The sequence below is a fragment of the Neophocaena asiaeorientalis genome, unplaced genomic scaffold (genome assembly GCF_003031525.2).
Source record: "Neophocaena asiaeorientalis asiaeorientalis breed wild unplaced genomic scaffold, Neophocaena_asiaeorientalis_V1.1 scaffold610, whole genome shotgun sequence".
Taxonomy (NCBI): Eukaryota; Metazoa; Chordata; class Mammalia; order Artiodactyla; family Phocoenidae; genus Neophocaena; species Neophocaena asiaeorientalis.
In genome coordinates this window covers 220,860-244,629 of record NW_020174807.1, presented here as the reverse complement: position 1 = coordinate 244,629, position 23,770 = coordinate 220,860, and the positions used below count along the sequence as shown (strand labels likewise).

Genomic DNA, 23,770 nt, shown 5'->3' with positions numbered 1-23,770 from the left:
GGCGGACTCTCAACAACTGCGCCACCAGGGAAGCCCCATACTTTATTTTTAAAATTAAAAATAAGAAGCATACTATACTATGATCCTGTTCTTACGAAACTGTATCTATTCATCCATCTATGTTTCTATGTCTATGTATGCATGAAGAAATGTCTAGAATAGCATTCTATCAAATTTTAACACATATTTTTCTGGATGGAAAAATTTCAGGTGGTTAGTTGGTTTTTTCTTATTCTGTTTTGTAATGCTTAAATTATTTAAGAATTAGTAGGTACCAATTTTATTAAAAAAACCCCACAAAGTCATTATTCTAAACAAAAACAATCAGTGGCAGCATCATGCACTGGGAAGAGAAATGGACAGGGAAGCAAGATGTCTGAAACTGAATAGAACCCTGGACAAATCAGTCACTGGAACTTCTCTGGGCCACAGTTTCCAAATTGGCAAATGAGAAAATGAGGAAGTTGAACCTAATGAGCTCAAAGGTTTCTTTTAGTACTAACATTATATGAACTTAAGTGGCTAATTCCTATGTAAATTCTTAGAAAATATTTTAAAAAATAAGTTTATCATTTTATCCATCAATTACCTCAAGTTTAACTAGATTTAATGAATAATGCTCTCTTCCTTTGCTGTAAGCTTTTATAGCTTGATCATATTAGAAACTACATAGGGTACTATATCCTTGACATTCTCAAAATACTAAATAGGCAGCTTTATCGACATCAATAATTAAAGAGATGAAGTAATGAGAATACAAGTACAGAAAGTCCTGGTAACACCACACAATACTTCACATGTGAGGGGGAAATGTTAAATGTTGGTAATTAAAGGAGAAGGAATGGAAGAAAAAAACTATATCCTAAAGCTCTCCTTCTCAATCCAAATATGTATTAAAAAATAAAATAACAATACTGACACAAACTCTTCAAATCATTAGGAGAATCTTTGGATTTGTAGGGTAAACTCACAAGAAAATGACAAAACAACTATAATACGGATTTCAAAATTGAGTGTGCATATGTATTTTTTTTAATCCTCAGAAGCCTCTGTTTTCTATCAGTTGGTTATTTCTTGCATTATTTTAAATTGCTGAACTGACAACTGCCAGCAGGTATAATTTTCTGTTAATTAAAAACTGAATTTTACACAGCTCAACAATGGAGCAGTATTTCTCCCCATAAATTCTAATTCATTGTCTCTGAACTTAACCTTCAAATCAGCATTTACTTCCTTGAATAATATTTAAACAAATTCATCCTATTTATTTGTGATAATCATGTAATCAACCATGGCATTTACCACGCTGAGATGCTGATGTGATTTTGCCAACATAAGAGAATACCAACTATATTTCTCTGAAAATTAAATGTTGCAGGTGCTGTATGACATTTAAGCATTGTCACACTGAGAGTTTAAACAAGTACTGAAATGAAGCTATTGCTTAAAAAGAACTTACCTTTGCAATTATTACTGATTGAACAGGGTAGCAAACAGTTGCTCCTAAAGTGGCCAGTCCCAGTGGATAAGCAATTCTCTTAAACCTAGAACCTATGACATTCAAACAAACTATTAAACTCCAAACAGATGCTACCAGAGACTTGATGCTTTTATAACTTTCAGGCTTTCTTTGTTCCCCTTTAAGCCATCACCCTATGTTAAATTTTCTTTAGGTAATAATACCAATCAAGATGATAGGTAAAATGTCTTTAAGTATTACAGTTCAATTAATACCCCTTAGTTGTCATGTCTAATTTAAGAAAGGTATACTCAATCTAACATTGATAATTACCTACACAAAGGGGGTTGATGATTTTCTTCTTTTAAAAAACTAGGTATTTTTTCATGTCCTAAGAAACCCACAGTTGTAACCACATTTTTTTCAAGTATCTAATAAAACATGACAATATAGAGAATTAATCAACTACCATTTTTGTGACACCATGTTAAACTGAAATGGACTCTTCAGAGATCCTTTTTTGATTAAGTCCTTAGATAGCTAAAGGATCCAACTAACTGGTCAGCTAAGGATTTTAAAAGGGACATAATTCCTTCGTGTCACTGATTTTGAATACTAAAGTAACAATTTAATAGAGAAGAAGAAATATCATATGATGCCGCTTATATGCAGAATCTTTTAAAAATGTGACAAATGAGCTTATTTACAAAACAGAAACAGACTCACAGACTTGGAGAACAAACTTATGGTTACCGGGGGTGGGGGATGGGTAGTGGGGAGAGATAGGGAGTTTGGGATTGACTTGTACACATCACTACTATATGTAAAATGGATAACCAACAAGGACTTACTGTATAGCAGAAGAAACTCTGCTCAATATTCTGTAACAACCTAATTGAGAAAAGAAATTGAAAAAGAATAGATACATGTATATGTAAAACTGAATCACTTTGTTGTACACCTGAAACTAACACAACATTGTTAATCAACTGTACTCCAATATAAAATAAAAAGTTAAAAAAATTGCAAGTAACTTGCAATAATTCATTCATTTCCAAAAGTGCCTTAACTAAGCATCTGAGTCATTTTCAAACTTTTTTTTTTTAATAGCAAAATCCTTTAAAAAAGTCTTTCAAATAGAATCTCACCTGGAACTTCATATATAAAACTTACAGACTTGAAGCTACTCTGGTTAGCCTGAGGGAGTGAAGCTCATTATCAAGCCCTATCTACACCGCTTTTTCCTTATCCCTATACAACCCCTAAACACTTCCATGGAACCCTAGGTTCTATTGAATAGTGTGAAACCCACCACTCTAAGCCATAGCTTAGTTCCAACAGACTGTTGGTTGAAAACAATATGTATTTTAAATGCTTGTCTGGGTACCCTGGACTGTAAATGTGATCTGGACAATTAGATGATGGGGTTTCTAATTAGGGTAAGTACTTTTATTTTCTGGAACAGCTCTTACAACCCTTAATTTAAAAATGAGACACCCTATCTGGTATATCAGTAAAGACTATGATGAAAAATACCTGGCAATGTTTGCAGGCAACTTTACAGTTTAGGGTAGGTAAAAACAAGATGTATTTATCTGTCCAGTTTAACTATTAGTAAGGAGGCCTTCTACAGTCATGTCTACAACAGACAGAGCATTGAGGGAGGTGGGTAGTAGGCTGCTTCAACCTTTACTGTAGCTTTCCTTTAAATATTGACAGGTTTTTGTGATACTGGGAAAGAGGGTCTAGCTATATTAAAATATGTCTTGCTCACTATTATTCTAGTATCTGTAGTTTGGTTGTTGATTTTACTGACCTAGCATCCTTTAATGTAGGTTTCCTTGACTCAGCCAAATTCCCCTAATTGTGCTGTTCCTAAACTTGGAAGGTGGCAGTTTTTCCTTGATGTGTCATCTTATTTTATTTTTTATTTACTTTTTCTGTAGTTGTTATACTTTTTTGAAACCTTTTAACACATTTTTGACCAGAGATGTATTATGGCCACAGGTGTCAGTTTCTGCAAAAATCCCCCAGTCAATAATGTGTTAAAATTGAAGTATAGTTAATTTACAATGCTGTGTTAGTTTCAGGTGTACAGCAAAGTGATTCAGTTATATATATTTTCTTTCAGATTCTTTTCCATTATAGGTTATTCCAAGATATTGAATATAGTTCTCTGTGTCATATAGTAGGCCCTTATTGTTTATTTTACATATAGTAGTATGTATCTGTTAATCCCAAACTCCTAATTTACCTCCCTACACCCCCATCTCCGTTATCCCCTTTGGTAACTGTAAGTTTGTTTTCTATGTCTGTAAGTCTATTTCTGTTTTGTAAATAAGTTCATTTACATAATTTTTTTTAGATTCCACATATAAGTGATATCACATGATATTTGTCTTTCTCCATCTGACTTACTTCACTTAGTATGATAATCTCTAGGTCCATCCATGTTGCTGCAAATGGCATTATTTCATTCTTTTTTATGGGTGAGTACTATTTCACTGAACATATCTATATATATACACACACACACACACACACACACACAATGGAATATTTCTCACACACACCACATCTTTGTTATTATTTTCAATATTAAAAAGACTTACATTCATCCTCTCTTTACTTGATATGAAAGGCCAGTTTACAAGAAAATAAATTTCACTTGGGTTCAATAGCCCTACTCCTGTAAGTAGAAAGGACTCTAGACACAAAACACTAACTAGCTATGTAATATGTACTATGAAATCATTGAATGATTTCCTTTCTCTGGACCTCTAGCTGTAGCATTATAGGGTTAGACTAAACCAACATCTTTCATACATTTTTGACCATGACTCATACTAAAGAACAAATTTTACATTATGACCTCTCTCTCTCTCTGTTTCTGTCTCTGACATTTCTCTCTTTCACACACACACATACACACTCCACTGAAACAGAAGTTTCACAATATTTATCCATACTGAGTACAAAACACTCTGATATTTGCTATTGTCCTCTATTATATTTTTTAATAAAATGCTTCCTGAGAGCCACCACATTTATTTCATTACCTACTTATATACTGAGCTCTGTAATTTGAAAAATACTGGGTTAGATTATTCTAGCTCTGACACTTGGAGTCATTGTGAATGACCTAAGGAACAGTTTCTCTTACAAGTGGATTATGAGTTTCTCACTGAGAAATGAGTAATATGCTTTGGCCGGTTTCATTCAAAATTTAATTCTTTCTCTTATTGTTACATGTGGTGATCCTGATTTTCAATGTCTTTCCTAATGAATAATTTATAACATGTATTCAATTAGAAGTTGCATATAGTGTTAGAATAAAAAATATGATACAAGCTATGATTAATACTAGCTATAGGGAAGATCTATTGGGATAAGATATATGGGCTAGAGTTAGAATGCTGGAATGTTCTTATAATTCAGATGTTTTGTATCTGATTAGGTGTACTTGGGTTAAGGCTACTTTAAGGACTAAAGCTGAGCAAACCAACCATAACATATCTGATGTCAGATTCCAGGTTGGTTCAGAGCTGTGACTTGCAACAACATGTAATTTAATTTGCGGACAATGACTGGCACTGGGGACAGAGGATGAATGGAAGGTGCCCCAGATGGCTACTGACCAGAGAACTGCACCAGCTTAGTAAGGGCTTAGGTGAGGAGTGGAGGCAGTAATCCTACTGAGAGAGATTTCTATACCCAGAGATGGAAGATGGGCAAATACAAAATTCACCATGTGCTTATGAATGAGTTATTTAGTGATGTGCAGAAAAGAGTTAACATATGCCCAAGACTGCCATTGTTAGAAAGGCATGCTTACAGGACTGGCCATTGGCTGGCATCTGGGAACCTGACTGGTAAGCAGTTCACTACACTAATAGAAAATGTTCCCTGAATCAGAAGAGTGGTACAGTAAGTCCCCTACATACAAATGAGTTCCATTCCGAGAGTGTGTTTGTAAGTCCAATTTGTTTGTTAAGTCCAACAAAGTTAGTCCTAGGTACCCAACTAACACAATCAGCTATACAGTACTGTACTGTAATAGGTTTAAAATACTTTTCACACAAATAATACATAAAAAACAAACACAAAAAATAAAGAAAACATTTTTAATCTTACAGTACAGTACCTCGAGAAGTACAGAAATACAGTACAACAGCTGGCATACAGGGGCTGGCATCGAGTGAACAAGCAAGGAGAGTCACTGACTGGAGGAGGGAGAGGAAATGGGAGATGTAGAGCTGAAGGATCATCAGCAACAGGAAATAGAGGGCAAGCTGCAATTTCACTCATGCCTGACGTTGATGGCATAGGTTCTGGCTCCTTGCTGGATTCATTTCTATCTACCCTCTAAAAGAAACGATCCAGTGATGTCTGGGTAGTAGCTCTTTTTTTCTCGTCACAGATGACACTGTAGCACTGGATTGCATTCTGAACGGCTACTGCAACCTTTGTGTACCATTCTACGTTAGGGTCCTGTGCCTCAAAAACTAAGAAAATCCCCTTGCCATTTCCTGCGCCGTGTATCTCTTCAGTTCTTCAGTTACTTCTTCCTCTTGTCTCTCTTCATCCTTTCTCTGGGCCTCCAATTCCATCAGGTCTTCATTACTAAGCTCCTCATGTTGCACAGAAAGCAGTTCAATGAAGTCGCCCTCTTGCAGATCTAGCTCCAGCTTCTCGCTGAGGGTCACTAAGTTGCTGAAGACCTCTTTGGACTCCTCATCCACCTTTTCAAATCCACAAAAATTGTGAACAAACTGCGGGCAAAGGTTCTTCCAAACCCCATTCATGGTGATGGCCGTAACCTCACGCCAAGCAAAGTCAATGTATTTTATGGTCTTGTAGATGTTATAGTCCTTCCAAAATTGTCGCAAGGTTGTTCCTGATTCGTCACTTGCCTTTACTTCCTGACGAAAAGTGTGACGTAAATAATATTTCTTGAAAGTGGCTATAACTCCCTGGTCCATAGGTTGGATGAGCGATGTAGTATTCGGTGGTAGATGCTCTACTTTGACATTGGGATGAAAGTCATCCATGAATGGGGGGTGGCCTGGAGCACTGTCGAGCAGCAAAAGAATGTTGAATGGGACGTCCTTCTCCAAGCAATATTTCCCTACCTCCAGAATAAAGTGGTGGAAAAAGCAGTACTGGAAAATGGCCTCTGTAACCCAGGCTTTGGGGTTACTCTTCCACACAACAGGAAGAGAGCCCTTGGCTGTTTTAAAGGGCTCTTGGGTTCTCTGAATGATAAACTAAGAGAGGCTTCAGCTTCATCTTGCTGGAAGCACTGCCACCAAACAACAGAGTTAGCCTATCCTTTGCTGCTTTATAGCCTGGCATCAACTTTTCTTCCTTGCTGATATAACTTCGGTCTGGCATCCTCTCCCAGTACAGTCCTGTCTCATCCACATTAAAAACCTGCTCGGGTAAATACACGCCTTCATCAATAATTTCCCGAAACATTTTAGGAAATTCCCAGGCAGCTACCATATCTGCACTCACAGCCTCGCCACTTACTTTTATGTTGTAAATGTTGGCTCTAGCCTTGAACCGATGAAGCCAGCCATGCCTGGCATTAAAAGATGGGCCCTCTGATTCTTTGCTGTATTTGTTCTTCAAGTCTTTATAAAGGCTTTTACCTTCTCCTTGAACCAGCATTAAGCTAAGTGGGACTTAACGCTGATGCTGATCCTGCATCCACACACTGAGAAGTTTCACCATGTCCTCCATCACTTTTCCACGCTTCTTTGATATTATTGTCCACATCACTGTCACAATAGACTTCACATGTTCCACGATCTTGTTCTTTAGAATCTTGCCGATGGTTGAGTGATTCATGTTATAAGAAAGAGTGACGTCTACCATCTTTTCGCCTCGCTCTACTCTCTCAATTATTTTCACTTTTGTTTCCATCGTTATCACTTGGTGCTTCTTAGCAATGCCAGACACGTGAACTAACTTACATGATTGGACATGTGAATGCCTGTTTGCATCTCTGAAAGTTTGCAACTTGAAGTTTCATATGTAGGGGACTTACTGTACACTGTGCTTAAACTGTTTATATAAATAAATTCAGAAATTAATATAATGGCATTAAAAGAAAGATTATATATTTTTAACCCTACCTTTTCTCGCTGAAATGAAGCCTGCCAATCCTGAAACTGTAATCACTCCAATTTTCGGAAGAAAATCTCGAGGTGGATTCTTCAAATAGACATATGCATCTCAAGAAATCATTTAAAAAATAATATAACTAACTTACTATAATTGACATTCTATATAGGTATGATGAAGAAAAGTTAGAGATTTGCTAAGATAATAGCAGATGGTTTAAACATTCTTCAAAAGAACTACACAAAATAATGATTTGAGCAGCAACTTAAAAAGCCAGTTGTTAATAGTTACTTGTTACAAAATAAAATCTTCCTTCCACAGCTGATTTAATGGTATTTGTTTCCTTAATACAGGCGATTATTACACTTTAATGAAATATAATGCTAGAGTGTACACTAGCATTATATGGATTAAGATGGATTACTATAAAGCAAATTCCTCATTGTGTATGTATTATATTCTTATAATGGAAATGCTTCTGGCCTTATCTGTTCAAACATTGGTAGGATCTAGTAAGAACTGAAATAGATACTTTAGCAGGAAACTTTGAATAACAGTCTAAGGAAGCATTCAGCTATGACTCTGCTTGCCACTACTCCCCAGTAAACTCAGAGAAGCCATTGCTCTTGGTTAAAACCAATGAGCAGAATGAGAAGTGAGTCTAGACAAAAAATAGATGGAAAGGGGGCAGAGGTCCAAATTTCTTGGCTTTTTATATATTTAAATGGTTTCTGGTTCCATGCAATCCAAAAAACACACTCTTCTATCATAATTATTTATTTATTATTTATTTAATGGAATTTAATCATATTCTTCAAGGTTGATGAGGAATATAATTTGGACTTAATTGGAATTAATTCCTACACACATTAAATAATGATAATACATACACAGAGGCATTTCAACATCACAGAGGCATTTAAAATTTTAGGTGTCCTTTCTGTCCCCCAATACACATTTATTTTGACAACTGGCTTAGTCTAAAAAATGTTAGGGAGCTATACCTGCTGCCAAACAACATTATCAAACTAACGAGTCAAACACAATTGTTTTCCAACACTAGCTCAAATATTCTAGGGTGACTAATTGATATCGTGTTTCTTAGCAATCAATAGCAAAATACTATGCATTTTAACATCAAATAGTACTTATTTAAACTAATTAATAACAATGGAGATATATGTTTAATTTATGCTGTATGAGTATACAATATAAGTTTCGTAGCTAAAACAGCCAGTTTGAGTCCAGGTGTTGCCACTTACTAGCTATGTGACCTTGGTAATCTACTTAACCCCTCTAAACCCCAGTTTCCTCATCTGTAGAATGGGAGTCATTATAATACCAACATCCAGAAATTTGCTACAAAATAAAATTAGATAAATTATGTAACATGCTCATCATAATGCCTCAACATATAATTGCTAAATAAATAACAGATACTATTGCTTTGTTATTATTATTATAAACTGCTATATAGAGTATCTTCTGAGTTGGTAAAACATGATAATGGATAACATACCAAGTTTATTTTTTTCACATTTAAACCTTGCAAGTTAAAAAGACAATAGAACATTTCTAATTATAGACAGTTCACTCAACCTACCTTTTCCAAATTGTACTGTATCCATTATCCCATATTTCATGAAGACATAAACACCCTAAGTAAAAAGGGGGAAAAAAGGACATCTGCATTTTTGAAGATGTTGACAATTAGGTCAAATAGCCCACATCTTTGAGATTATATGAAATTGCACCAAAATCTAAATCTAGTTTTCCTGTTTATTCTCTATGTGGACACTTGTTGAACTTAGCTTCTCTTCACTTCTTGCTTTTCATTCTATTTAACATGGATAATACTTGTTTGCTATATTCCTCACATAAATGGGTAAAGTAATGCCAATAAAATAATCAGAGCAGCTCACAGAAAAGTTATTACAGAAGTACAAAGATTTATCATCTTATTTTATGATAGCGTAGAAAAATGAATGGAATTTTTTAGAAGCATGAAGAGAGGTATATTTCAGCTTAGAAGCAACATCTGATTAATAAAGATGAGGCAGCAACAACATAATGATTTGTGGAGAAAACAACAAAAAGCCTAAAGAAAAGTGCTTCATCTTCTCCCCTTTTCTTAGTGTTCATTAGAATGAGAAAAATAAATCTAAGTAAGACATTTATCTTAGAATAGAAATCATCCTACACAGACTAGTGTCCATCTTGTTTTCAACAGGAACATAAATTACCTGCAAATCAAGATTATATTAGCCCACTGAAGGGATTAAAGCTTTAAATCAAAGATTCTTTTTACCTGTTTCTAACTATTTATTTTAATGCAAGAAATATTGTTAAACACATTTTTTGATATGTACTATCTCAAGTACATCAGAAGAAAAATGAAGGCATGGAATAATTTACCCATAGTAATTGCCCATAGTCATGCTGTACTCTATTGATAAAACTAGAAAACACAGTCTAAATATGTGGTCTCCATCTCTGAACTAGTTGCTATGAAACCACGGGATAAAAACAAAAAAAGAGATTTTCAAAGCAAAGACAATAGATATTATTATATTAGATAGGAAAGAATTAAATTATTTCTATTGATATATCTTGGTATTAGTAACTTTGTCTCAGACAGATACTTTCATGATGATCAGATGCAGAAGTTCATCCTGTTCATCATGGTTTAAAGCTGTACAAACCAACACAGATCCTAACTGCCACTGAGCTACTTCTCCTTGGGGACTGTCTCTTGAGAAAATTTCACCTCAAAATTATAATGCTTACTGATCAGTTGATTGGGAATAATGTAACTGTTGAGGAAGAAAACTTTGGGGAAATTTTCCTTAGCTGTGTTTAGGAATTCACTTTTACCACTGGAGGTCGCTGCTACCTAAATTTCGAAACACTAAGGAGTAGGAATAGAAATTGAATTTGCCCTGCGATTCTAAGTTTAATGCAGAATGTAATTTGAGCCGGAAGTAATTTTTAAAGAATAGATTACATTTTAAGGAGAACATTAGAGAGGAAATGTTTACATTGAAGATGAAATGCATTTGAAAGTGCCCTTCTTCAATCTATTCATTTCAGCATATTACCAGAGTAAAAAGTTCTTTTAGTCTTAAATTGGGTGATAGTAACAATAGCAATTTAAGGATCTCACAGGAACAATTAACCTCACTGAAAACAACTTTGAGAACACTACGGAAAATTAGGTGTCAAGAGACTTCAGTCTGAATCATCCAGCTGTTGGCATACAGCCTCAGGGGCATGACTCAGACCCTAATTAGTTAAGCTATTTCCTGCTGAGACCAAACTATTAATAGTGTGTGGTACAACTAGTCAAACTATTAAAAGTGTATTATTAGAATTATAAAAGTCTATTAGAATTGTTTGACAAGCACAAATTAAAAAAAAATAACACCATGTATTCATCAGACGTTTTAAATATCTGAAATGACCAGAGTTCACAGATTTGATATTTCATAAGACCATTAGAATTTTCTTTTTAAAAAGAATGGATTAGAAACAAGAAAAAGCGCAAGGGTTCACAATTGGATAGGTTAGACTTGAGGAAAAGTTTTGTGGTTATTAGGTCAGAATGATGAAAACAATGGTACCACCATTATCATTATGACACTGACACTGCAGATGTTGATGTTAGCACACATCTATGTTGACGCGATGATTATGAAGCAGCAGTATTGTACTAGCTTACTCCACCCCTCTGCTGCTGGATAATGCTGATTGAAGGCTAAGTATTAAAATAAGGTGAATTCTATTTTGCCCAATAGCTGACTATAGTCAAAACGGTCTTATGAACTAAACCTAACAAGTGAATATTTTACTCAGCCAAATAACTAACAATGCAGAAGTAATCTCAGAACTTCATATAAAAGGTCAAGCAATGTTTTGTACATGCCACGTGACATAAATGCTTGCTGAACTACTTTAATCTATGCAGTAGTGGTAGAGTAGATTAAATATGGCCACAAATTCTTTGCTGCTACTCATATTGAGAGATGGTATCTAATTCCCCTCCCATAAAAACTGGGTTGGCCTTAATGACTTCATTTAACAACAGAATGCTGTGGAAGTAACCTTCCTGGACACCTGAAGACAGGTAAGAAGCTTGGCAAATTCTGACTAAGGCCTCTTGCAACATATTCTCTAGGAGCCCTGAACTGTCCATGTAAGTTATCTGACTACCTGAGGCCAGGTGTGGATGCTTCAGTCAACATTCCCAGCTGAGCCCAGCCTTCTAACCATCTGTGACAAGGTGCCAGCGAAGAGAATGAAGCTGTCTTGGACCCTCTAAATCAGCCCATTCACCTGATGAATACCACTGGGTGGCCTCTGTCAACACCACATGCGACAGAAGAATCAGCTGTCTGAAGTCTGATTAAATTTCTGATTCACAAAATCATGAGATAGAACAGTTGCTGTTTTAAACCACTAAGTTTTGGGGTAGTTTGTTACACATCAATGAATAACTGGAACAACTGTTATGTAATAAAATGAGAACCCTCTGATATGAAACCACTATCAGAATTCACTTACCTTGCACCAGCCAATATAACGACCAGTTGTAGTGCGAATGGACGCAAAGCCCATTTGTAAATGACCAGGCTGCTCATCAACATATTTAGACTGGAGCGGTGGTGCAGTATATATGGGGAGCTAGAAGGAAAAAAATTCATGTCAAAAATATAAAATAGCTGAACTTCCTTTTCCAGCAGTATGGCAGAATAAGAATCCTCATCAACATTCCTACTGAAAACAACTAAAAATGCTGATAAAATGTATTTTAAGCCAGCTTTTACCTTGATGTCATTTGCTGTAAAACAGATGGTTCATGGAGTATGGGATCAGGAAACAAAACCCAGAATGAGCTTGAGGTGGGCAATCTTACTGGAGAGCCTATAAAATTGGCATCTCAAGGTGCTGCATGCTCAATTTAAGGTTGAACTAGAAATAAACAGTTCACTCCAAGGAACTGTTAGGAAAACTGATTGTCTCAAAGATTGGGCATGGAGTAGAGAGGAAAGAAATATTTCCTAAGAATTGGCAATCACAAGTGAGAACTCATAATGTGCAGCATAAAACTATCTTGATAATCTAAGAAATCTCAAATTAAGTATACATTTAAGGTGCTCCCAGGCTGGTATCCCCCACAGATGCTTGGCAGAAGCAAATGAACATCTCCTCTCTGAAGGAAGCTACCCAGACTTCAAAGATTTACAACAGATAAAGGCCCAAGAAATATGAGACCACAATTTTGAAAAATTAAAAAACACAAAGAAGCAAAATCAGAAAACACAAGGAAGCATCTGGACAAGAGTTAGCAGAAACAACAAAGAGCAGAATCAGAGCCACAAAAAATGTATATACTAGAACATATGGTATCAAATACATATATTTTTTATTTTTAGAGAAATAAAAGAGGAAATTCGAGTTAAGAGCAAGAAACTACAAAAATTACCAAAGCTAATGAAAATAAAGAGAAAGAGAACTTCTAGAACTGGAAATTAAATAAAGAATTCAATTGATAAGTTTTAATAGATTGGATACAGTTTACAGTTGCTGAGAGATTTTGTGAATTAGTAGACCTAAAGAAATTTTTATGCAAAGAAATGAAAAATAAGTATGAAAGAGATACGTATGATAGAGTGAGAAATATTAATATATGCCTAATCAGAGTTCTAGAGAAAAGGAGAAAGATGGGGCAGAAGTAATATTTGAAGAGAATAGTCAAGATTTTTCCAGAACTTATGAACACTTGACAGGTTCAGAAAACTAACATATCCCAAACAGGATAAATAAAAGTACTCCACAATTAGAAAAGTCATAGTAAAACTCTATAACACCAAGGACAAAGAGGGGATATTAAAAAAAAAAAAAAAGCCAGAGAGAAAAGACAGATTACTTTCAAAGGAATAAAAATTAGATAAACTTTGACTTCTCAAAAACAACACTGGAAGGCACAACATAATATCTTCAATGCACTAAAAAAAAAGTAACTTAACTGAGAATTATATACTCAGTAGAATATCTTTTTTTCAAAAATGAGGGGAGAAGGACACATACAGACAAAACCCAAGATAATGTGTAACCAAATGACCCTCAGTGGGAAATTTTAAAACATGTACTTAAGGCAGAAGAAAAATATTCCCATTGAGAAGGTCTGTGATGGAAGAAGGAATGATTAGCAAAGAAAGTGGTAAATACGTGGGTAAAACTAAAACAATGAATATATAAAATAATAATTTTTAGGCATGTGTTTAAAAAATAGAACTACATCCCTGAGTATCAATATAGTATAAGTTAGGAAGGGATGTCAGAAATTAAAATGTTCTCGGTTCTTAATATGGTTTGGACAGAGGGTAAATATACTGATGAGACTTGAAATGAATGCAAGTTAAAATTTCTAGGGTGACCAATAAAAGAAAATAAAAAGAAGGCAGAATTAACAAACTATGTTATAGAAAAAAAAAAGAGAGAGAAAATAAAGCAAAGAAAGGAAATAAAAGAACAGAAGAGGTAAGAAAAACAAAAACCACAAAAACTTGGTAGAAATGATTCCAAAGATATTAAAAATTATAATAGATGCAAATGGATAAAATGATCTAGTTGAAAGACAAAGATTACGAGATTGCATTTATAAAATACAGCCAACATTTTGTTTATGAGACATTGTTAAAACAATTATTTAGAAAGGTTAGGGAAAAAAAGGAATAAAAAATACATATTGGGCAAATAGCCACCAAAAGAAAGCTACTATAAGCTATATTAATATTAGACAAAACAGACTTTGAGACAAAAATCATTACTAGAGATCAAGGACCTATATTAAGACAAAAAGTTTAAATAATGAGAGAGTACATTCTTAAACTTGTATGCATTATTAATATATTCTCAAAATACATGAAACAAGGGGAAATAGACAAATTTGCCATCATAGAGGAAGTTTTACTTATTCTCCATGATGGCTGATCAAAAACCAGATTAAAAATAAAAACTAATAGTAACGAGCAGAAGTGGGCAAACTATAGCCCATGGACTAGTCACCAGTTTATGTAAATCAAGTTTTATAGGGTCACCAGCTATACTCATTCATTAACGTATTGTCTACGGCTGCTTTTGTGCTACAACAGCAGTTGAGACGATGTGACAGAGTTACATATGTTTAAAATATTTACTATAGGGCTTTTTAAGAAAAAACTCTATTGACTCCTGGTACAGAAAAATATAATCAACAAGCTTGATCTCACGGACATATATAGCACAGTGCATTGAACAACTGCAAACTACATAATACTTTCAAGCACAAATGGAAATGTATAAAAAACTGACTGCACCCTGGACCATTTCAGGAATTGAAAGTCTTAGGAAATTTCAAAGGACTAATATACAGAATATGTTCTCTTAACACAAAACTCCCACAGCTAAGTCATACTTACTAGTAACAGAATGAGTGTTTTCTTCTTTACATCAGAAACATACAAAATGCCACTCTCACCACTTCTGTTCAACATTTTACTGGACGTTCTAGCCAGTGCATTCAGAAAAGAAAAAGAAATAGAAGACACTAAGTTGGAAAGGAATAAATAAAACTATCTCAAATCGGGAAGATGGCAGAAGAGTAAGACATGGAGATCACCTTCATCCCCCCAGATACACCAGAAATACATCTACACGTGGAACAACTCCTACAGAACACCTAATGAACGCTGGCAGAAGACCTCAGACCTCCCAAAAGGCAAGAAACTCCCCACGTACCTGGGTAGGGCAAAAGAAAAAAGAATAAACAGAGACAAAAGAATAGGGACGGGACCTGCACCAGAGGGAGGGAGTAGTGAAGGAGGAAAAGTTTCCACACACTAGGAAGCCCCTTCATGGGCGGAGACTGCAGGTGGTGGAGGGGGAAAGCTTCCGGGCCGTGGAGGAGAGCACAGCAACAGGGGTGTGGAGGGCAAAGCGGAGAGATTACCGCAGAGAGGATCGGTGCCGACCGGAGAGTACTGGGGTTGGCGGCATGAACAGAGCCTGCAGGGGTTAGTGCACCACAGCGAGCAGGGAGGGAGTCCGGGGAAATGTGTGGACCTGCTGAAGAGGCAAGAGACTTTTTCTTCCCCCTTTGTTTCCTGGTGTGCAAGGAGAGGGGATTAAGAGCACTTCTTAAAGGAGCTCCAGAGAAGGGCCCAAGCCGCAGCTAACAGTGAGGACCCCAGAGACGGGCATGAGACGCTAAGGCTGCTGCTTCCGCCACCAAGAAGGCTGTGTGCGAGCACAGGTCACTCTCCACACCTCCCTTCCGGGGAGCCTGTGCAGCCCGCCACTGCCAGGGTCCAGGGATCCAGGGACAACTTGCCCGGGAGAACGCACAGCGCGCCTCATGCTGGTGCAATGTCACGCTGGCCTCTGCTGCTGCAGGGTCGCCCTGCATCCGTACCGCTCCCAACCCCAGGCCTGGGTGAGCCAGAGCCCCCGAATCAGCGGCTCCTTTAACCCCGTCCAGTCTGAGCGAAGAACAGACGCCCTCTGGCGACCTACACTCAGAGGCGGGGCCAAATCCAAAGCTGAAACCCAGAAGCTGTGAGAAAAAAGAAGAGAAAGGCAAATCTCTCCCAGCAGCCTCGGGAACAGCGGATTAAATCTCCATAATCAACTTGATGTACCCTGCATCTGTAGAATACCTGAATAGACAACGAATCATCCCAAACTGAGGAGGTGTACTTTGAGAGCAAGATCTATGATTTTTTCCCCTTTTCCTCTTTTTGTGAGTGTGTATGTGTATGCTTCTGTGTGAGATTGTTTCTGTATAGCTTTGCTTTCACCATTTGTCCTAGGGTTCTATCCGACCTTTTTTTTTTCAAAAAATTTTTCTCTTAATAATTATTTCTTATTTTATTTTATCTTACTTTTTAAAATTTTATCCACTTTCTTTCCTTCTTTTCTTCCTTCCTCCCTCCCTCCCTTCCTCTCCATCTCTCTCTCTCTCTCCCTCTCTCTCTCTCTTTCTTTCTTTCTTTCGTCTTTCTACTTTTTCTCCCTTTTATTCTGAGCCATGTGGATGAAAGGCTCTTGGTGCTGCAGCCAGGAGTCAGTGCTGTGCCTCTGAGGTGGGAGACAGAACTTCAGGACACTGGTCCACAAGAGACGTCCCAGCTCCATATAATAACACACGGTGAAAGTCTCCGAGATCTCCATCTCAAAACCAGCACCCAGCTTCACTCAACGACCAGCAAGCTACAGTGCTGTACACCCTATGCCAAATAACTAGCAAGACAGGAACACAACACCACCCATTAGCAGAGAGGTTGCCTAAAATCATAATAAGTCCACAGACACCCCAAAACACACGACCAGACGTGGACCTGCCCAACAGAAAGACAAGATCCAGCCTCATCAACCAGAAAACAGGCACTAGTCCCCTCCACCAGGAAGTCTACACAACCCACTGAACCAACTTTAGCCACTGGGGGCAGACACCAAAAACAACGGGAACTATGAACCTGCAGCCTGCAAAAAGGAGACCCCGAATACAGTTTGATAACCAAAATGAGAAGACAGAAAAACACAAAGCAGATGAAGGAGCAAGAGAAAAACCCGACAGACCTAACAAATGAAGAGGAAATAGGCAGTCTACCTGCAAAAGAATTCAGAATAATGATAGTAAAGTTGATCCAAAATCTTGGAAATAGAATAGAGAAAATGCAAGAAACATTTAACACGGACATAGAAGAAATAAAGATGAAACAAGCAACAATGAACACAATAAATGAAATTAAAAATACTCTAGATGGGATCAAGAGCAGAAAAACTGAGGCAGAAGAACGGATAAGTGCCCTGGAAGATAAAATTCTGGAAATAACTACTGTAGAGCAGAATAAAGAAAAAAGAAAGAAAAGAACTGAGGACAGCCTCAGAGACCTCTGGGACAACATTAAATGCACCAACATTCAAATTACAGGGGTTCCAGAAGAATAAGAGAAAAAGAAAAGGACAGAGAAAATATTTGAAGTGATTATACTTGAAAACTTCCCTAATATGGGAAAGGAAATAGTTAATCAAGTCCAGGAAGCATAGAGAGTCCCATACAGGATAAATCCAAGGAGAAACACAACAAGACACATATTAATCAAACTGTCAAAAATTGAATACAAACAAGACATATTAAAAGCAGCAAGGGAAAAAACAACAAATAGCACACAAGGGAATCTCCACAAGGTTAACAGCTGATCTTTCAGCAGAAACTCTGCAAGCCAGAAGGGACTGGCAGGACATATTTAAAGGGATGAAGGAGAAAATCCTACAACCAAGATTAATCTACCCAGCAAGGATCTCATTCAGATTTGATGGAGAAATTAAAACCTTTACAGACAAGCAAAAGCTGAGAGAGTTCAGCACCACCAAACCAGCTTTACAACAAATGCTAAAGGAACTTCTCTAGGCAAGAAACACAAGAGAAGGAAAAGACCTACAATAACAAACACAAAACAATTAAGAAAATGGGAATAGGAACATACATATTGATAATTACCTTAAATGTAAATGGATTAAATGCTCCCACCAAAGGACACAGACTGGCTGAATGGATACAAAAACAAGACCCATATATATGCTGTCTACAAGAGACCCAATTCAGACCTAGAGACACATACAGACTGAAAGTGAGGGGATGGAAAAAGATATTCCATGAAAATGGAAACGAAAAGAAAGCTGAAGTAGCAAATCTCATACCAGACAAAACAGACTTTAAAATAATTTACACTACTTAATAATGAAGTGATCACTGAAGAAATCAAAGAGGAAATCAAAAAATACCTAGACACAAATGACAATGGAGACATGACGACCCAAGACATATGGGATGCTGCAAAAGCAGTTCTAAGAGGGAAGTTTATAGCAATACAATCCTACCTTAAGAAACAGGAAACATCTTGAATAAACAACCTAAACTTGTACCTAAAGCTATTAGACAAAGAAGAACAAAAAAACCCCTTAGTTAGCAGAAGGAAAATCATAAAGATCAGACCAGAAATAAATGAAAAAGAAATGAAGAAAACGATAGCAAAGACAAATAAAACTAAAAGCTGGCTCTTTGAGAAGATAAACAAAATTGATAAACCATTAGTCAGACTCATCAAGAAAAAAAGGAAGAAGACTCAAATTAATAGAATTAGAAATGAAAAAGGAGAAGTAACAACTGACACTGCAGAAATACAAAAGATCATGAGAGATTACAAGAAACTGTATGTCAATAAAATGGAGAACCTGGAAGAAATGGACAAATTCGTAATGACCAGATGGCTTCACAGGCGAATTCTATCAAACATTTAGAGAAGAGCTAACACCTATCCTTCTCAAACTCTTCCAAAATACAGCAGAGGGAGGAACACTCCTAAACTCATTCTACGTGGCCATCATCTCCCTGATACCAAAATCAGACAAGGATGTCAAAAAGAAAGAAAACTACAGGCCAATATCACTGATGAACATAGATGCAAAAATCCTCAACAAAATACTAGCAAACAGAATCCAACAGCACATTAAAAGGATCATACACCATGATCAAGTGGGGTTTATTCCAGGAATGTAAGGATTCTTCAATATACACAAATCAATCAACGTGATACACCATATTAACAAACTGAAGGAGAAAAAGCATATGATCATCTCAAGAGATGCAGAGAAAGCTATCGACAAAATGCAACACCAATTTTTCATAAAAACCCTGCAGAAAGTAGGCATATCGGTGGGATAGGGAGGGTGGGAGGGAGGGAGACGCAAGAGGGAAGAGATATGGGAACATATGTATATGTACAACTGATTCACTTTGTTAGAATGCAGAAACTAGCACACCATTGTAAAGCAATTATACTGCAATACAGATGTAAAAAACACGCAAGCAAGCAAACAAACCAAAACTATCTCCATTCACAGATGGTATGATCTTGTATATAGAAAATCCTAAGGAACCCCCATAATACCTACTACAACAAATTCTGTAAGGTTGCAGGGTAAAAGATCAATATACAAAAATCAATTGTATTTTTATACACTGGCAATAAATGATCCGAAAATGAAATTAAGAAAGCAATTCCATCTAAAAGAGCATCAAAAACTAAAATACTTAGGAATAAATTCAACAAAGAAGTGTAAGACTTGTACATTTAAACCTACAAAAATATTGAAAGCAAGAGAGAACATGTAGATAAATGGAAATACATCACAGACATCCCATGTTCTTGGATTACAAGGCTAAATATTATTAGAATGGCAATATTTCCCATATTGATCCATGGACCTGAAGGAACCACTATGAAAATCCTGCTTGTCTTTCTTTTCCCCATATAACGAAAATTTGATGCTAAAATTCATACAGGTGTGAAAGGCAAACAGAAGAGCCAAAACAATCTTGAAAAAGAAGAACAAAATTGGAGGACACATACTCCTCAATTTCAAAACTTGTTACAAAATAATAGTATGGTATTGTTATAAGGATAGATATATAGATAAATGGAATAGAATTTTGAGTCTAGAAATGAACCCATGCATTTATGGTCAACTGATTTTTAACAAGGTAACAAAGAAAATTCAATGGAGAAACAATAGTATTTTCAACAAACAGTACATGGATAACTGGATATTCACATACAAAAGAAAGAAGTTGGACCCCTACCTCATGCCACATACAAAATATTAACTCAAAATGGATCTCAGAACTAAATATAAGAGCTAAAATTATACAACTCTCAGAAGAAAACATAAAGGTAAATCTTCATGACTTTGGGTTAAGCAATGATTTCTTATATACAACATCAGAAGCACTAGCAACAAAAGCAAAAAATAAATAAATTGGACTTCATCAAAATTAAAAACTTGTGCTGCAAATGATACCATCAATATAGTAAAAGGACAACCTATGAACAATACTTACAAATCATGTATTTCATAAAGAACTTGTATCTGGAATATATAAAGAACACTTGCAATTCAACAGTAAAAAGGCGATTACCCAATTTAAAAATTGACAAAGAATTTGAATAGACATTTCTCCAAAGATGTACAAATTACCAGTAAGCACATGAAAAAATGCTTGATATCATTACTTATTAGGGAAATGCAAATCAAAACTCCAATGAAGTATCATTTCACACCCACTAGGATTGCTATAATCAAAAAAGAGACAATAACAAGGGTTGGTAAATATGTGGAGAAACTGGAACCTTCATACACAGCTGGTGAGACTATAAATGGTGTAGTTGCTTTGGAAAACAGCCTGGCAGTTCCTCAAAGGTTTAAAGATACAGTTGCCACATGGACCAGAAGTTCCACTCCTAGGTCCATACCCAACAGAAATGAAAACATATGTTGACACAAAACTTACACAACAAAGTTCATAGAAGTATCAGCCATAATAGCACCAAAGGGGAAATAACCCTAATGTCCATCAATTGATACATAGATAAACACCTGCTGTATTTACAGAATGAACTATTATTCAGCAATAAAAGGAAATGACATACAAATACATTCTATAACATGGATGAAACTTGAAAATATTTTGGTAATTGAAAGAAGTCAGTCACAAAAGGCCACATATTATATGATTCTATTTATATGCAATGTCTAGCATAGGCATATCCACAGAGAAAGAAAGCAGATTAGTGGTTACCAGGGGCTTAGGAGAGACTGAAATCAAAGTGATGATAATGGGTATAGGCTTTCTTTCTTTCTTTTTTCTCTTGGAGGGGCTTTCTTTTTGTAGTGATGAATTTTTTCTAAAATTAGCAGTAGTGGGCTTTCCAAGACGGCAGAAGAGTAAGAGGATGTGAAGTTCATCTCTACCCACAAACACATCAAGAATACATCTACAAATGGAACAATTCTCACAGAGCACCTGCTGAACACTAGCAGAGAGGACCTCGGACACATAAAAGGAGAAGAAAGGTCCCACGCAACCAGGTAGGATGAAAGAAAGAAGAAAGGAAAAGGAAGAGGAGAGGAAGCAGGTTATGACCTGCACCGCTGGCGGGGAGCTGAAGATGAGGAGAGGTTCTTGTGTCTGCGGAAGCCCCCTCGCGAGCAAGGAGATCAGCTGGGACAGAAGGGGAGCTTCGGGAGCTTGGAGGGGAGCCCAGCAACTGGTTGGTGGCAGGCAAGACAGTGAGACCTACACAGGGGGTCTGTGCCAGAGCACTGCACACCCCAGCCTGAGACAGATGTCTGCTGGTGCACACAGGGGCTGCGTGCTGGAACATGGGATTTGGCGAGCAGACCAGGGGAGAGGGCTGCTGCTGGCTGTGAGGAGACAGCCTGAGGGGACAGGAGTGAGGAGCTCTGCAATCAGGAATGCTCATGGAGGGAGCCAGGACCACCACAGAAGCAATGTGTTCGTGTTGAGTGATGTGCAGTGGGTGGGGCCCCCATTGCAGCCTTTCTCCTCAAGTGTCCCCATGCCTCCATGAGCACTTGGGAGGGCTCCCACCGGAGCCGGCACATGTGCCCCTGCAATCGTCTCCCCTGCCCCCCCACCTCTCTGCCTGGGCAACCTGCTCACCCCAGTCACTGCCTGATGGGCTCACGCGTTCCAATTGCTACTCCAGCGCCCTGCCACCAGGGTGGCCTGCTCGCCCCAATTGCTGCCTTGGCTCCTTCCTGCCTGATGGGCTCGTGTACTCTAGCAACCTCTGGAGAGACTCCAGTGGGAGGAACACATGCAGAGGTGGGGCTGAAACCACAGCTGCACCCCAGGGGTCGTGGGACTAAGGAAGAAGAGCTGAAATCTCTCCTCGCACTGTGTGAACCACGGAGTTACACCTCCACTGACGGCTTCCTAAATTCAGTGCCTGCAAAACATCCAAAAGGACAACAAGTGCTCCTGTAGCTGGGACAGGTCTGGCTTTAGCAGCTGTGGGCTTTGTGGGCATGTACACGTGGGGATTGGGCCAGGTCAGAGTCTGAGCTGCCTCCATAGCTCCCACAGCAGGTCCAGGTGCACAACTACTGCAGTCCTGGGACCTGACCTCAGTAGATCTGTGTGAGTGACCGGGTGAAACCAATGCTTGAGAGTCACTATGGCCAAGTGCTCGCATACCCACAGTTAAGGTGGGACCAACAGCAGTGCCAACAACAGTGTACTTTGTAAGCCCACACAATGGACGAAAGGGGACACAACAGAGCACATTCACAGGTGAACAGCTCCAGAGAAGGAATACACATTGGCTTCTCTCCCAGTGGGAGTGCTCCAATCCCACCCACTTCGCACCGCAGATGAGAAACACAGCTAAGATCTGGAGACATTTACTCCAACAATTAGGGAGCAGACCCTGCCCCTGACAGCGCAGTGACAACCACAGAACAAAGGGGAGGCCCTCTCAATATCCAGGGCAGGCTCTGGTCACCACACCACCAGTCAAATCACCTATCAAGGGGATAAGACCACAAGCCTCGGAGCCAAGCTCACCCACTAGGGGGCAGGCAATAGAAGTGACAGGAACTACAATCCTGCAGCCTGCAGAAAGGAGACCACAACACCCTAAGTTTGACAAAATGAGATGACAGATATGCTGCAGATAAAGGAGCAAGATAAAAACCTACAAGAACAACTAAATGGAGAGGTGATAGGCAATCTATCTAAAAAAGAATTCAGAGTAATGATACTAAAGATGATCCAAGATCTCAGAAAAAGAATGAAGGCACAGATTAAGAAGATATAAAAAATGTTTAAGAAAGACCTAGAAGAACTAAAGAACAAACAAACAGAAATCAAAAGTACAATTACTGAAATGAAAAATACACTAGAAGGAATCAATAGCAGAATAACTGAGGCAAAAGAAGGGAAAGAGCACTGGAAGGCAGAATGGTGGAAATCACTGCTGCAGAACAGAATAAAGAAAAAAGAACAAAAAGAAATGAGGACAGTCTCAGAGACTTCTGGGACAACATTAAACGCACCAAAGTTCAAATTACAGGGGAGGAAGAAGAAGAAGAAGAAGAAGAAGAAGAAGAAGAAAGAAGAAGGAGAAAGAAGAAAGAGGAGGAGGAGGAGGAGGAGGAGGAGAAGAGGGAGAAAGGAGGAAGAGGAGGAAGAGGAGGAAGAGGAGGAAGAGGAGGAAGAGGAAGAGAGAAGAAGAAGAAGAAGAAGAAGAAGAAGAAGAAGAAGAAGAAGAAGAA

At 37.6% G+C, this 23,770-nt stretch overlaps 1 protein-coding gene across 1 annotated transcript in view; it reads right to left on the bottom strand.

Annotated features, from left to right (window-relative positions):
* Window positions 1-1,444: 1,444 nt before the first annotated feature.
* The window catches only part of LOC112409980 (MICOS complex subunit MIC27), a 76,818-nt gene continuing 54,492 nt past the window's right edge, over window positions 1,445-23,770 (bottom strand). The window contains exons 3-6 of the mRNA XM_024760364.1: window positions 12,149-12,268; window positions 9,192-9,246; window positions 7,600-7,698; window positions 1,445-1,551 (exon numbers count right to left, since the gene is read on the bottom strand). Coding sequence (XP_024616132.1) covers window positions 1,445-1,551; window positions 7,600-7,698; window positions 9,192-9,246; window positions 12,149-12,268 — 381 coding nt within the window. The remainder of the gene's footprint in view (window positions 1,552-7,599; window positions 7,699-9,191; window positions 9,247-12,148; window positions 12,269-23,770) is intronic.